The sequence below is a fragment of the Scyliorhinus torazame genome, chromosome 11 (assembly GCF_047496885.1).
Source record: "Scyliorhinus torazame isolate Kashiwa2021f chromosome 11, sScyTor2.1, whole genome shotgun sequence".
Taxonomy (NCBI): domain Eukaryota; kingdom Metazoa; phylum Chordata; class Chondrichthyes; order Carcharhiniformes; family Scyliorhinidae; genus Scyliorhinus; species Scyliorhinus torazame.
The window spans coordinates 92,907,479-92,921,834 of NC_092717.1; the positions used below are offsets into that span (position 1 = coordinate 92,907,479).

General features: G+C 45.7%; 1 protein-coding gene across 7 annotated transcripts in view; it reads left to right on the forward strand.

The window, feature by feature from the left end:
* The window catches only part of tpd52 (tumor protein D52), a 324,801-nt gene that overhangs the window by 102,881 nt on the left and 207,564 nt on the right, over nt 1–14,356 (forward strand). Inside the window, exons 6-9 of one of the 7 annotated variants that reach the window (XR_011933351.1) lie at nt 9,248–9,274; nt 9,558–9,599; nt 11,097–11,145; nt 12,245–12,284. Coding sequence is in view for 4 of the 7 variants with exons in the window: in XM_072467499.1 (XP_072323600.1) it covers nt 9,248–9,274; nt 9,558–9,599; nt 11,097–11,145; nt 12,245–12,367 (241 nt within the window). In the remaining 3 variants the exon portion in view is untranslated. Of the gene's footprint in view, nt 1–9,247; nt 9,275–9,557; nt 9,600–11,096; nt 11,146–12,244; nt 13,419–14,356 lie in introns of those variants that run through there. The other 6 variants (XM_072467499.1, XR_011933353.1, XM_072467500.1 and 3 more) reach the window with 6 other exon arrangements.

Consider the following 14,356-nt stretch of genomic DNA (forward strand, 5'->3'; position numbering starts at 1 on the left):
GTTGCATGAGCATGAGGGGCCATACGGGATGAGTGGGCCGGCATGGGGGGGGGGCATAAGGGGGCTTCAAAATGTTCCCTCGTGCAGATTATGGTTCATGACACCACCTGAGATGTCGTGAACCACGACTGTTGCCTGACTCCATGAAAATTGAGGAAGACTAGGACATGCCAACCCCTGCAATGGAGCCAGCTGAGTCGGGGGTGCAGGCTTGCAACTGAACCAGCCTCCACCTTGAATTATACTGCTGATAATTGGAAATCCTGAGAATAGGGTTGGAAATCCCAAATTGGGCCCCAGCCACCATTTATACCCCTCTGTGGTGACTCTCCCATTCTGCTGCATTGCTGTGTAGCAAGAATCTCGCCAGGATAGTAATTTTCAGTTTTCTTTCAACATTAATTTGTGTTCTTTTGCTAACCTTTTGCACCAGTGAAATTGATTAAACACATTGATTACACACAATTTTCTTCTGGCTTTCATAAACTTGAGTATGTGCACCTACACACTTGTTTGTATTGCAGCACACATGTTTGTGATCCATGGACTGAATTCTTTTCATGACAGGTGTGTCCTACCTGTACATGTAAGAACGCATCGGCGGTAACCATGCATCCTTGAACCAATGCACCCTTGCAAAGAATACTTAAGTGACATGAATGACCTTTCAAAAAATGTTTTAATCGTGTGAACTCCCATTACAACTAGAGATATAGTCAAGTCCCTTTAAAATCTATTTTGCATTGCTATAGATAAGGTTTAATGACGGTATAAGGCTTCAAAAGGCCCTGTCTTAACTGTGAGTTCATAGGAATAGAAGGAGAAACTTTCCAGGTGAGCTTGGGAACTGCCATCTTAAACATCACTTTGTATGGAGAGGATGGATAAATCTTCTCTCTCCCGACCAAACGAGAAGCTGAGATACAGCCAATTTTCTGCCTTCCCCTTCCTTTCTCCTGTGTATAAATGAGACCTATGCTCTCCAGCCACTGCAATTGTTTTCCCAGGTGATGCTTGAATTTTCACACCATTGCCTGAGTACCACTTTGGATTGGTCTTGGGTTTTACTTTTAGACCCTCAAGTGTCGCAATTGTACTGGGATGGACAAATCATTTCATCATGAGGAAATTTAATGATACATTTACTTCACTTAAAGCAGGGATTATATTCTACTGACATTTGTGTGAAAGAATGTACCTGTATGCATCAGTGGTGGCCATGCACCCTTGAACCAATGCGCCCTTGTAAAGAAAATTTAAGTGGGCTGAATTACTTTTAATTTTGTCAATTCCCATTTTAATGAGAGATGGTAATTGAGTCGCTCTGGGATTGATTTTATATTGCTGTAGAGAAGGTATGATGGCTATGTAAGGCTTCAAAAAGGATTCATGCTATTTTTCAACTGTTATTAGTTTTGCTGAGGTCTGTCATGGGATGTCGCTCTTATCACCCATGCTACTATTTTATGCTGTAGACCTGTAGTTAATGCACCGCCTATTTAGGATTACAAAATCCCAAGTTTAATTTTGTTCATGTTATAACTGATACGGTTGTCATAAGGCTTTATTGGCACGAGGGAACTCGGAGAGGGAAATAATTTAGGAGTTACCACTCTCGCTCTCTCTCCAATGACCAATATCAAGCAATACACAAGTTTAGGCATAATCTAAAGACTGAATCTGGCTCCGTTGTGATGCCTGCCCCCCTTCCAGTGTGAATGAGTTGATAATTATTGCCTAGGTTTATGCCAAGAATAGTAACTTGCATTAGCTATTGGAGGGCTGCTGGCATCAGCACTGTACCTCGTGTTGAGTCAGAACCATAAGAGAAGGAAAGAAAGTTTGGAGGAACTGAGGTTGATGGTTAGTGGAAGAGGACAAGTAGGACTGCTGGTTGGAAGTACCCAGCAAACAAACCTTTGTGACTTGTCCCAGTATGACTCAAAGTGAATGAACCACAAATGCTATTCATAATGGTGCTGGAGCAGAGCTTTGTCGTCTTTGAGAGAAATTCAACCTGCCCCTCATCACCAATTCTGAAGTGTAGAATTAAGTAATCATGTGAATTAAGATCTAGTACTAAATGTCAAGGACTTTTCTTTTATGATTATTTGTTAATTTTGCAGTTAGACCTGTCTTTAACCAATGATGAATCACTTAACACTAACACTTATATTCTGCTCCAGTTGAATCTTGATTTAAGACTTTACTACAAATCCTGTGATTTCTGATTTACTAATCTTTATTTATTAGTGTCACAAGTAGGCTTACATTAACACTGCAATGAAGTTACTGTGAAAATCCCCTAGTCACCACACTCCGGCGCCTGTTCGGGTACATTGAAGGAGAATTCAGAATGTCCAATTCACCTAACAAGTACGTGTTTCGGGACTTGTGGGAGGAAACTGGAGTACCCCGAGGAAACCCACACAAACACGGGGAGAACGTGCAGACTCCGCACAGACAGTGACCCACACTGGGACTCGAACCTGGGTCCCTGCTGTTGAGAAGCAACAGTGCTTAACCCATTGTGCTACTGTGCCGAGCAGTATGCCAACATTTTAATCCAAGAACAAAATGCTGATACTAGAAAACTGAAATAAAGCAGCAGTTGCTGGAAGTACTCAGCAAGTCAGATAGCATCAGTCGAGAGCGAAACAGAATTAACATTTCTCTCCATGCTGTCAGACATACTAAGTATTTCCAGTATTTTTTGTTTTTATTCCTAAAATTTTGAACTTGGACCAAAATTGCAATTGGATTTCTGCTAGCATATGTCATATATTTTTGTTCACAGGGTTATATTTAATGCCATTATTAATTCTTATGGTTCTGATAAAGAATCAAAATTATAGTTTCTAAATACAGAGTTTTTTGTGCATGTGTCACGTATCTGAACCAAGTTTAAACTGTTAAGTGATTCTTTGTTTTTTAAATATGTTTATTCAAATTTTCCAACAGAATTTTTAACAACCCCCCCCCCCCCCCCCATAACAAAAAGAAAGAAACACAAACACAACAGTCAAAAATTATACGAAACTTATACGTTGGTTTTCCCCCATGTACAGTAACCCCCTCGTATGACATTCAGAGGTACCCATAGGGAAGACCCCCCCCCCCCCCCCCCCACCACCCTTGGGTTGCTGCTGCTGCTGACCTCCTCCTAACGCTCTGCGAGATAGTCTAGGAATGGTTGCCACCGCCTGAAGAACCCCTGCACAGACCCTCGTAAGGCAAACTTTATCCTCTCCAGCTTGATGAACCCTGCCATGTAATTTATCCAGGCTTCCACACAGGGGGGCTTCGCGTCCTTCCATAATAGCAAGATCCTCCGCCAGGCTACCAGGGACGCAAAGGCCAGGATACCGGCCTCTTTCGCCTCCTGCACTCCCGGCTCGTCCGTTAACCAAATAGTGCCAACCCCCAACTTGGCTTGACCTGGACTTTCACCACCTTGGACATAGTCCTCGCGAAACCCCTCCAAAACCCATCCAGTGCCGGGCACGACCAGAACATGTGGACGTGATTCGCCGGGCTTCCCGAGCACCTCCCACATCTGTCCTCCACCCCAAAGAACCTACTCAACCTCGCCCCTGTCATATGCGCTCTGTGAGTAACCTTGAATTGTATTAGGCTGAGCCTGGCGCAAGAGGAGGAAGAATTAACCCTACTCAGGGCATCAGCCCACATACCCTCATCTATCTCCTCCCCAAGCTCCTCCTCCCACTTGCCCTTTAACTCCTTTACCGAGGCCTCCTCCTCCTCTTTCAGCTCCTGGTAGATCGCCGAAACCTTGCCTTTTCCAACCCATACACCCAAAATTACCCTGTCCTGAATCCCCTGTGCCGGGAGCAGTGGGAATTCCCTCACCTGCCGCCTCACAAATGCCCTCACTTGCATATACCTGAAAGCATTTCCTGGGGGTAACCCAAACTTCTCCAGCGCCCCTAGGCTCGCAAACGTCCCATCTATAAACAGGTCCCCCATTCTTCTAATCCCTGCCCGATGCCAGCTCCGAAACCCCCCATCCATCCTTCCTGGGACGAACCGATGGTTCTCCCGAATCGGGGACCAAACCGAGGCTCCCACCTCGCCCCTTTGTCGTCTCCACTGCCCCCAGATCTTCAACGTCGCCGCCACCACCGGACTCGTGGTGTACCTTGGCGGCGAGAGCGGCAGCGGTGCCGTCACCAGCGCCCTCAGTTTCGTGCCCACACAGGACGCCATCTCCAACCTCTTCTACGCCGCCCCACTCTCCCTCCATTACCCACTTACGGATGATCGCCACATTGGCAGCCCAATAATAGCCGCACAAATTTGGCGGCGCCAGCCCTCCCTGTCCCTAACACGCTCCAGAAACACCCTCTTTATCCTCGGGGTCTTATTTGTCCACACAAAACCCATGATGCTCCTACCTAGCCGTTTGAAAAAGGCCTTGGGAATCATAATGGGAAGGCACTGGAACACAAAGAGAAACCGCGGGAGGACCATCATTTTAACCGACTGTACCCTGCCCGCTAGCGAGAGTGGCAGCAGATCCCATCTTTTGAAATCCTCCTCCATCTGCTCCACCAACTGCGTCAAATTGAGCTTGTGCAGGGCCCCCCAACTCCCAGCCACTTTCCCCCCCCTCTTCAACGGTAGGTCGTCTATCCCCTTTCCCTGGTCCCCTGGATGCACCACAAAGAGCTCACTTTTCCCTACATTGATCTTGTGCCCCGAGAAGTCCCCAAACTCCCTTAGGATCCGCATGACCTCCACCATCCCCTCCACTGGATCCGCCACATACAGCAACAGGTCATCTGCATACAGCGACACCCGATGTTCCTCTTCCCCCTCAGACCAGTCCCCTCCATTTCCTGGACTCCCTTAGTGCCATGGCCTGAGGCTCAATTGCCAATGCAAACAACAAGGGGGACAGGGGGCACCCCTGCCTCGTCCCTCGGTCCAGCCGAATGTACTCCGACCTCCGCCGATTCGTAGCCACACTCGCCACCGGGGCTCTAAATAGCAACCTGACCCAGCTGATGAACCCCTCCCCGAACCCAAACCTCCGCAGCACTTCCCAAAGATACTCCCACTCCACCCGGTTGAAGGCCTTCTCCGCGTCCATAGCTACCACTACCTCCGCTTCTCCCTCCACCGAGGGGATCATAATCTCATTGAGGAGCCTCCGCACATTAGTGTTTAGCTGCCTGCCCTTTACAAATCCCGTCTGGTCCTCGTGAATCACCCCCGGGACACAGTCCTCAATTCTCGTAGCCAGCAACTTAGCATCCACATTGAGGAGCGAGATCGGTCTATACGACCCACATTGCAGTGGGTCCTTGTCCCGCTTCAGGATTAGAGCGATCAGCGCCCCGCACATTGTCGGGGGCAAGGTCCCCCCCCGTCCCTTGCCTTATTGAAAGTCCTCACTAGCAACAGGCCTAGCAGGTCCACGTATTTCCTGTAAAACCCGACCGGGAACCCATCTGGCCCCGGGGCCTTCCCCGCCTGCATGCTCCCTAATCCTTTAACCAGCTCCTCCAGCCCAATTGGCGCCCCTAAACCTCCTGCTCCTCCACCGTCGGGAACCTCAGCTGATCTAAAAATCGGTGCATCCCCTCTTCCCCCGCTGGGGGCTCAGATCTGTACACATCCCATAGAAGTCCCTAAATACCTTGTTTATTCTCACCGCACTCCGCACCGTATTCCCCCCGCTATCCTTAACTCCACCTAGCTCCCTCGCTGCTTCCCTCTTACGAAGCTGGTGTGCCAGCATCCGACTCGCCTTCTCCCCATTCTCCTACGTCGCCCCCTGCGCTTTCCTCCACTGTGCCTCTGCTTTCCCTGTGTTCAACAGGTCGAACTCCACCTGGAGGTTCCGCCGCTCCCTGAGTAGTCCCTCCTCTGCATATCTCCTGTCCACCCTTAAGATCTCCCCCACCAACCTCTCCCTCTCCCTGCCCTGTCTCTTCTGGGCCCTGATGGAGATTAACTCTCCCCTGACCACCGCCTTCAGCGCCTCCCAGACTACCCCCACCTGTACCTCCCCGTTGTCGTTGGCCTCCAAATATCTTTCAATGCACCCCCGCACCCACCCGCACACCACCTCATCCGCCAATAATTCCACATCAAGATGCCACAGCGGGCGCTGGTCCCTCTCCTTTCCTAACTCCAGCTCCACCCAGTGCGGGGCGTGTTTTATATGGCTATGGCCGAATACTCCGTTCCCTCCACTTTCGGGATTAGCGCCCTACTCAAAATAAAAAAATCTATCTGGGAGTAGGCTCTATGGACGTGGGAAAAGAATGAAAATTCCCTGGCCAAGGGCCTGACAAACCTCCATGGATCCACCCCCCCCCCCCCCCCCCCCCCCCCCCCCCCCACCCCCCCCCGCAATCTGGTCCATAAACTCCCTAAGCACCTTGACCGCAGCTGGCCTCTTACCTGTCTTAGACATAGAGCGATCCAGTGCTGGGTCCAGCACCGTGTTGAAATCCCCCCCATTATCAAGCTTCCTACCTCCAGGTCCGGAATCCGACCCAGCATGCGTTTCGTAAATCCGGCATCATCCTAGTTCGGGGCATATAGGCTTACCAGTACCACCCGCACCCAGTGCAACCTACCGCTCACCATCACATATCGACCTCCATTATCCACTACAATATTCATTGCCTCAAACGAAACCAGCTTCCCCACCAGCATTGCAAACCCCTCTGTTCTTCGCATCCAGCCCTGAATGGAATACCTGTCCTACCCATCCCTTTCTCAGCCTAACAGGATCTGCCACCTTCAAAGAGAGGGGGGCTGCTTTCCCCCCCCCCCGCCAACTTGCCATCTCCTTTTCTAGACCAGCCACGTGCCCGCGCCTCCCGCACCCTCCAGTCCCCCAGACGGCGGACCCCCACCCCGACCACCTCTCCCTACTTCCAGCTCCCCTTTGGCCAATGCAGCAGCAACCCTATACCCCCCACCCCCACCCCTCCCCCTACCCCCGCTAGATCCACATCGAGCCCTTTTGCTCCCCCCATAACACTCCCGTAAGTCAGCTGACCCCGGCCTCTCCCGCCATTCCATCGACCCACCCCAGTGTGAGAATCCCCCCCCCTGGCAGTCAGTGTGCGCTCCTCTCCAGCGCCACCCATCCTCCCCGGCCCCCACCCCCGTCCTTCCCTAGCGCGGGAAAAAGCCCGCGCTTTCCTGAGCTGGCCCCGCCCCCTCTGGCACAGCTCCTTTTGCGGCCTTACCCCAATTCCCCATCCCCGGGCCTCCACTCCCCCTCTTCCTTTGTGGGGGTCTGCCCCTCCAACACCGACGCCCACACTCTCCCACACTCTCCCACAGTCTCCCCATCAAATCCCTTCACCCATCCCCATCCAACACCCAAACCAAAGGAACATTCCCTAAACGTAATAAACACCATATATACAGTAAACATCCCCCCCACAACAAACCCTCAATTTGAGTCCAACTTTTCAGTCCGTATAAAGCTCCATGCCTCATCAGGCATTTCAAATTAGTGGTGCCGATCCAGGAACGTGACCCACAATCGCGTTGGCTGCAGCATACTGAACTTCACCCTCCTCCGATAGAGCACCGCCTTAGCCCGATTGAAACCAGCTCTCTTCTTAGCCACCTCTGCACTCCAGTCCTGGTAGATTCGAATCTCTGTGTTCTCCCACCTGCTGCTCCGCTCTTTCTTAGCCCATCTCAGGACACACTCTCTGTCCATAAAGCGGTGAAACCTCACCACTACAGCCCTTGGCGGCTCGTTGGCCTTGGGTCTCCTTGCTAGGACCCGGTGAGCCCCATCTAGCTCCAGGGGCCTCGGGAAGGCTCCCGCGCCCATTAGCGAATTGAGCATCGTGCTCACATATGCCCCAGCATCGGGCCCCTCCACTCCTTCAGGGAGACCCAGAATCCGAAGATTCTTCCTCCTTGACCTATTCTCCAAGTCCTCAAATCTTTCCGCCCACCTCTTGTGCAGCGCCTCGTGCGCCTCCACCTTCACCGCCAGGCCCAAGATCTCGTCCTCGTTCTCCGAGGCTTTTTGCCGCACCGTCTGGATCGCCGCCCCTTGGGTCTTCTGGGTCTCCACTAGCTTCTCAATCACCGCCTTCATTGGCACCAGCATTTCGGTTTTCAGCTCCTCAAAGCAGCGTTTAAGAAACCCCTGCTGCTCCTACGACCACTGCGACCATGCTGCTTGGTCTCCACCCACCGCCATCTTGTTTTTCCTCCCTCTCACTTTTCGCTGCTCTAAGATCACTTTTTTCACCGCTCCACTCCTGGTCCAATCCATATAATATCGGGGGGACCCTGTTGTCACCTTCCCACACTGGAAGCCGTCGAACAATTGCCGTTGGGGCCCCTCTGCAGAGCCCAAAAGTCCGTTCCCGGCGGGAGCTGCCGAACGTGTGACCTACCTAGGCATAGCCGCAACCGGAAGTCAAGTGATTCTTTGTTGTTGCTTTCTGCTTCCTTCTTTTTAAAAAAAATTTAGTGTACCCAATTAATTTTTTTCGCCACCGTGCTGCCCTCTATGCTGCTTTGCTTTTGGAACTGAAATACCAATTTAATTTTAAACGGAAATAGATACATTTGAGTCTTTTTTTGATTTTTGAGCCCTGGAGCAAATAAATCGATATAACTGTCATGAACCTCTGTGTTTAGGCTGAGGATATTATAAATTTACATGGTTGGTGAGTGAGCGTCGCAAGGAGATATAATATCATTCTGATGCACTTAATCATGTACGCTCTTATTATAAACTTTTAAAAGCTTTTCCAAGAATATAAAAGAGCGACAGGATCTCTTATCCCGAAATCTAGAAGGACTTGAAAACCAGCTTCATTCGAAGATGGGATCTGAAGTAGCCATTTGAGTAGAACCATTTTATCCTTTTATTTTTCATACTTTTATTTTATGTATTTTAAGTATATGCTTGGCCTAGGACCCCAAATCTGTAAAACCCCAAAACTGATACAAGTCCGGTCCTGAGTTTCCCGGATACGGGCTCCAGTACCCACCTGTATCTGCATCTTGGTGATTAATGCATTGCCTATTCAGGAGCTGACCAAAGCTTGTAGAGACATCTTACTAACCACTTCTAGAAAAATCTGGCTAATTTAGAACTGTGATATTATTACCCAGGGTTCCAAAGTTTGAAATGTTTAAAATCAATTAAATTTACAGTGGTAGTGATCTGTCTTGTGTTCAATTTTCTTGTTAATGCTCACCGTCTCATGATGACATCCTGCAGATTACATGCTTTTTCACATTCTTTTAGGTAAGAAAGGTAAACTTAAAAATATTGAAGTACAAAATTAATTTGTATTCACTTCATAAAATTAAACATTACTTGCGAATAAAAATGCATGGCTGGATGTATTACATGTAGAAGTGTAGTCTGCTGAACAACAAATGGAAAATTGTGTTTTTTTAAATATTTAATGAAGTTTTAAGGTGTTTTGAGAACATTATGCTTCCTATTAATCTGTTCAATATTGTAAATAGAATATTACATGTTTTTAAACTAACCTTTTACTGTTTCCTTAATGCTGGCTGATTAGCATTCATTCTCTACGGCACTCAATTAGCATGCCTGCTATGAGGTACTGTATTATATGCATTGAAATAAAATATTATGCTAAATCCAATGTTTGTGTTAGCACATTGTAGCTAGCAGACTCCGTAGAGTGATGGTTGAAAGCTTTTTGTTTTTAAATTTGAACATTTGACTTGACCAGAATTCTATCGTGGCTTTCATTGATCTGCGACTTCTAGATATCATTGTAGGAGTGGTAGAAAATACAACTTTTAAAAATTCTATTACTAGTCACTTTTTGGCATGATTTTGATTGATGGGAGAGAGGAAAATTTTATTTTTGATGCCAATGAACTGCCTGGTTGATCCCATTGCACTCCTTACACACCGCCTCCGAGAGTGGCAGGGTGCAGATTCACACTCAGCTGAATCTACAGGCTAGAAACTTTACAGTTTACTGTTCTCCAAAGTTGTCTCTATTTGTTTCAGTATTCTTGAAGAAAGGCACATGTTGTCAAAGCTTTTTGTCTTGCGCTATTCAGGACAATTCACAAGAATATCAAATGTTCTGCTTCGTTGGCAAGTGGACTCTGATTGATAGAAACATTGTGGAATCTGATTGATAGAAGCATTGTCATGGAGAATGCACCAGTTAACTGATGCCTGACAGTTGTTTAAATTCTAACTAAGCAGGTTGACTCTGGCCAAGCCTTTGCCCTGGTTCATTATCCAGGCCAATGCCTTGAACAGAGTAAAATGTCTACTTCTGTCAGTCTCCTTGGCAACATCTCTACCGATCAAGAGTCCACCTGCGAACCAATTGCACTCTCTTCTCATGAAGTATATTCTTGAAAATTGATGATGAGTGCAAGACGAAAAGCTTTGATAACATGTCTTTTTCCAACAATACTCTAGTTCTGTACTATCAAACGATTATTTAATATTATTTTAATTGTTTCTCGTCTTACCAATTAGTGTGTGATGTGGTAGTCCCAAGAAAAGACCAGAAGAATATGCTTTAAAGAAGTTTTTCCAAATTTTACTTTCCTCTAATGCAACAGTAGTATGATTAAGTTCAACATTTTTTTAGGGTAGATCAAATGCTCAAGTTGCCTGTACATTTTGTGTATTGAACTACATTAACCACAGTTTTGTGTGTTTGATTCATTCAATTAATGATTCATGGACATTATGGCTTTCTATACTATAGTGCCACCAATGCTGATTTTGTGTTTGATTCATTCAATTAATGATTCATGGACATGATGGCTTTCTATACTATAGTGCCACCAATGTTGATTTGATGTAGTTCCTATCGGTTCTGTTTGTTAGTCTGGTGCTTTTTTTTTTCATTGGCTTTGGTGAAAATGTTGTACAATCTGTACTGTTATCAGATGTTGGTAAAAGGAAATATTGCAAGGTGGATCTGTCTATCATTCTGCAACAGCTTAGAATACAAAGCTAATTGTTTTAAAAAATATTATGGCTAAATTTGGAATGAGGGTTGAGATATAGTCACTTGTTGTTGAATGTTTGTTAAAACATTTTTTTTATATTCTTGCAGAAATTCACCAACTTTCAAGTCATTTGAAGATAGAGTTGAAAACTTAAAGGTAAGCGATACAAGAAATACAGTGCATATGTTAACTTTTATAAAACTGTTTTTGTGTTGGTGTAGTGAATTATTTTAATATAAAGCTGAAACAAAATCTTTGGTGAGGTAAAATGTTGAGTGCCAGACATTTGAGGTGCGTCTCATTATTTCCCCGCCTCCTGAAAGGCAAAAGATTGAATGTATATTGTGGTCTACTCTGTATTTTTTTTTAAATCTTCAAATATACTGATATCTGGAGTCCTTCTGGTTCGGTTCAGGTTTCTCCCTGAACAATATTTGTCACTGGGAGGGACGCCAATGACCTGGAACAGTTCCATTCATTTTAATTGGCATTGGCCGCTGAGAATCAATCGAGAAAAGCAGCAATACCTGTTCCTATATGAAGCATTATGGATCCCTGATCTTAAAAATATGCACAAATCTTGAAATCTTCTGTTGCTCATGAATCAATTGTCTCCAAAAATAAGTAAAGGCTTGAGGAGAGATGGGAAAATAGGTTGTGCATTTTCTACTATATAATAATGTGAGCTATAGTAGAGAGCGAAAAGTTGTGAACTTCCCATTCAGTGATCCAAACAAAAATACACTTTTTTTCATTTAGAATTTTACAGGATTATGTATTTTTTAAAAAAAATTTAGAGTACCAATTCATTTTTCCAATTAAGGGGCAATTTAGCGTGGCCAATCCAGCTACCCTGCACATCTTTGGGTTGTTGGGGCAAAACCCATGCAAACACGGGGAGAATGTGCAAACTCCACACGGACAGTGACCCAGAGCCGGGATTGAACCTGGGAACTCGGCGCCGTGAGGCTGCTGTGCTACCCACTGCGCCACAGTGCTGCCCATGTATTTTTAACATGGCTACATTTCAGTCATGTGTGATACAATCGTAAAACAAAAAGGTGTCAATTCATTGATTAGTTGCTTTATTAGAAACTTTGTGAAACACTATTTCATTTCTGTGCAGATTTTTAATAAATTGTCACAGCATTGTTTAATGAATTTACAAGACTGTTTAGTACAAGTGATTTTAGCAGTTTCATTTTTCTTTCACCACATTTTATAGTGGTCTGTATTTATTTGACTTTTTTTCTAGTCTAAGGTCGCAGGCAACAAGGAAGGAGGGGGAGATTTTGGGAATGTTCTGAACTCTGCAGCAAACGCAAGTGCCACAGAGGCCATTACAGAAGAGGTTTCAGAAGTTCAAGAAGCTCATTGAAATGCTACTTTAAGTCCAGCTCTTCTTTGACACAATACAAATCAAGCAAATGGTACTAGTAATTGCAGATAATGGCTTTCTTCCATTAGTTGTGTCTCTGTCTCATTATGTTGCATCTTGCATTTAACAGCTCACAAGATCTGGCCTGCCCCTAGATTACTCGTCATTCATATAACATACTTTGGTCCTCAACAGCAAAAATTACTTTGTTTTAAGTTAAATTCATTTTTGGTCAAAATACTCAGCTTAATGACTATTCTAAAACCCCACCTCACCCAGTGACACTGTCTTCATGTATGCAATATTAAATTGAGATGGATTACACTTTCACAGCCATTTTTTTCAAAATGGATTATTTTGAACTATTGAAATGTACAGCATGATTTGGTGACAAACAGACACAAGCTATTGATATACTATCAAAAATGATAGTATATCTTTTGGGTAAGATCATTTTAAAAATAGATGCCTATTAAATACATTGTGAAAGATCTTTCTTTGCTTTTGGGAGGTGTTATTTGTTCCAGCTATATGGTACAAGGCATATTTGTAGGAAATTGCCATAATCTGAATGGAAGTTTCCACGAATTAGCATTCTCATCAGATATGGAATCCAATATGTGTTGACTTTTTTTGTGATTTTAAAATAAAAACCTATTTGTCTAGTTTCCACAAGAGTACCTGGCAAAGTATTTTCTTGCATAAGGGCTTATAGTTTTGTGACTTGAATCTGTTTATATCTATGAGAGGTGATTGTAAATGTACACTTCTCATTTTAATGCATGTTGGCAATTAGCAGCATTTAAGGTTCAGAATTTTGGGTCTGAGTTTTGAAGACCAAATTAATGGATGACATTGATTAAAAGATGTTGCATTAATACATATTTGAAATATTTGAGGTTCATGAGTTCAACGTTCACATTGTAAAATGGTAATTTTGTTTTTTTGTTCACTTGGTTGAATGAAATTCTGTATAGTCACAGCACTATCTTGATACATTCTGTTTGAAAAAAAAAAGCAAAACTTTTAATAAAGATTGCTGATGGTAAAATACTTGTTGTGAAATGGTCTATCTAACTAGGATTGATTTAAAATTTTGTCCATTGCATTAAAAATAATATTTCCTATTTTGGAGCTGATGCAAAACAGTCTTATTATAAGTCTGAAGCACTCAGGAGGAGGAATCTTGTAAGGGGTCTAGTTTGAGGGCCATGGTGACGGCAGCATTGCCAATGGCTCCGAGTAGGTATTCAGGGAGCCCAGTGGTGCAGTCCCACGATGAAGATATGGAATCAGCTGAGGAGGCGTTTTAGGGTGGAAGGGCTGTCGGTGCTAACGCCTCTGTGCGGGAATCATGGGTTTGAGCCGGGGGGGATGGATAGTGTATACAGGAGGTGGAGGGAAGTGGGGCTGGTCAAGGTGAGGAATTTGTATTTCGAGGAAGGGTTCGCCAGTCTGGAGGAAATAAGGGAGAGGGTAGAGCTGCCGAGGGGTAGTGAGTTCAGGTATCTACAGGTTAGGGACTTTGCACGAAAGGGGTTCCCTAGATTGCCGGGATACACCCTGCTGGAGCGACTGCTCCTTCTGGATGTGGAAGGGGAGGGAAGAATTGGGGATATGTAGAAGTGGCTGGGGGAGAAGGGAGGCGAGCGGGTGGTGAAGATCAAGGAGAAATGGAAAGCGGAGTTGGGAATGGAGATCAATTGGGGAGTATAGAGTGAGGCACTGCGAAGGGTAAACGGGGCCTCCTATTGTGCAAGAGTGAGCCTGATACAGATTAAGATGGTGCACCGGTGCATATGACTCGGGCGAGAATGAGTGGGTTCTTTCAGGGGGTAGCAGATGAGTGTGAGAGGTGTGGGTGGGGGGCCAGCGAATCATGCGTGCATGTTTTGGGGTTGTGAAAAATTGGGAAGATTCTGGGCGGGAGTGTTAGCCAGTCTTAGCCAGGATAGTGGAGGAGGGAGCGGACCCGGACCCGGACCCTTT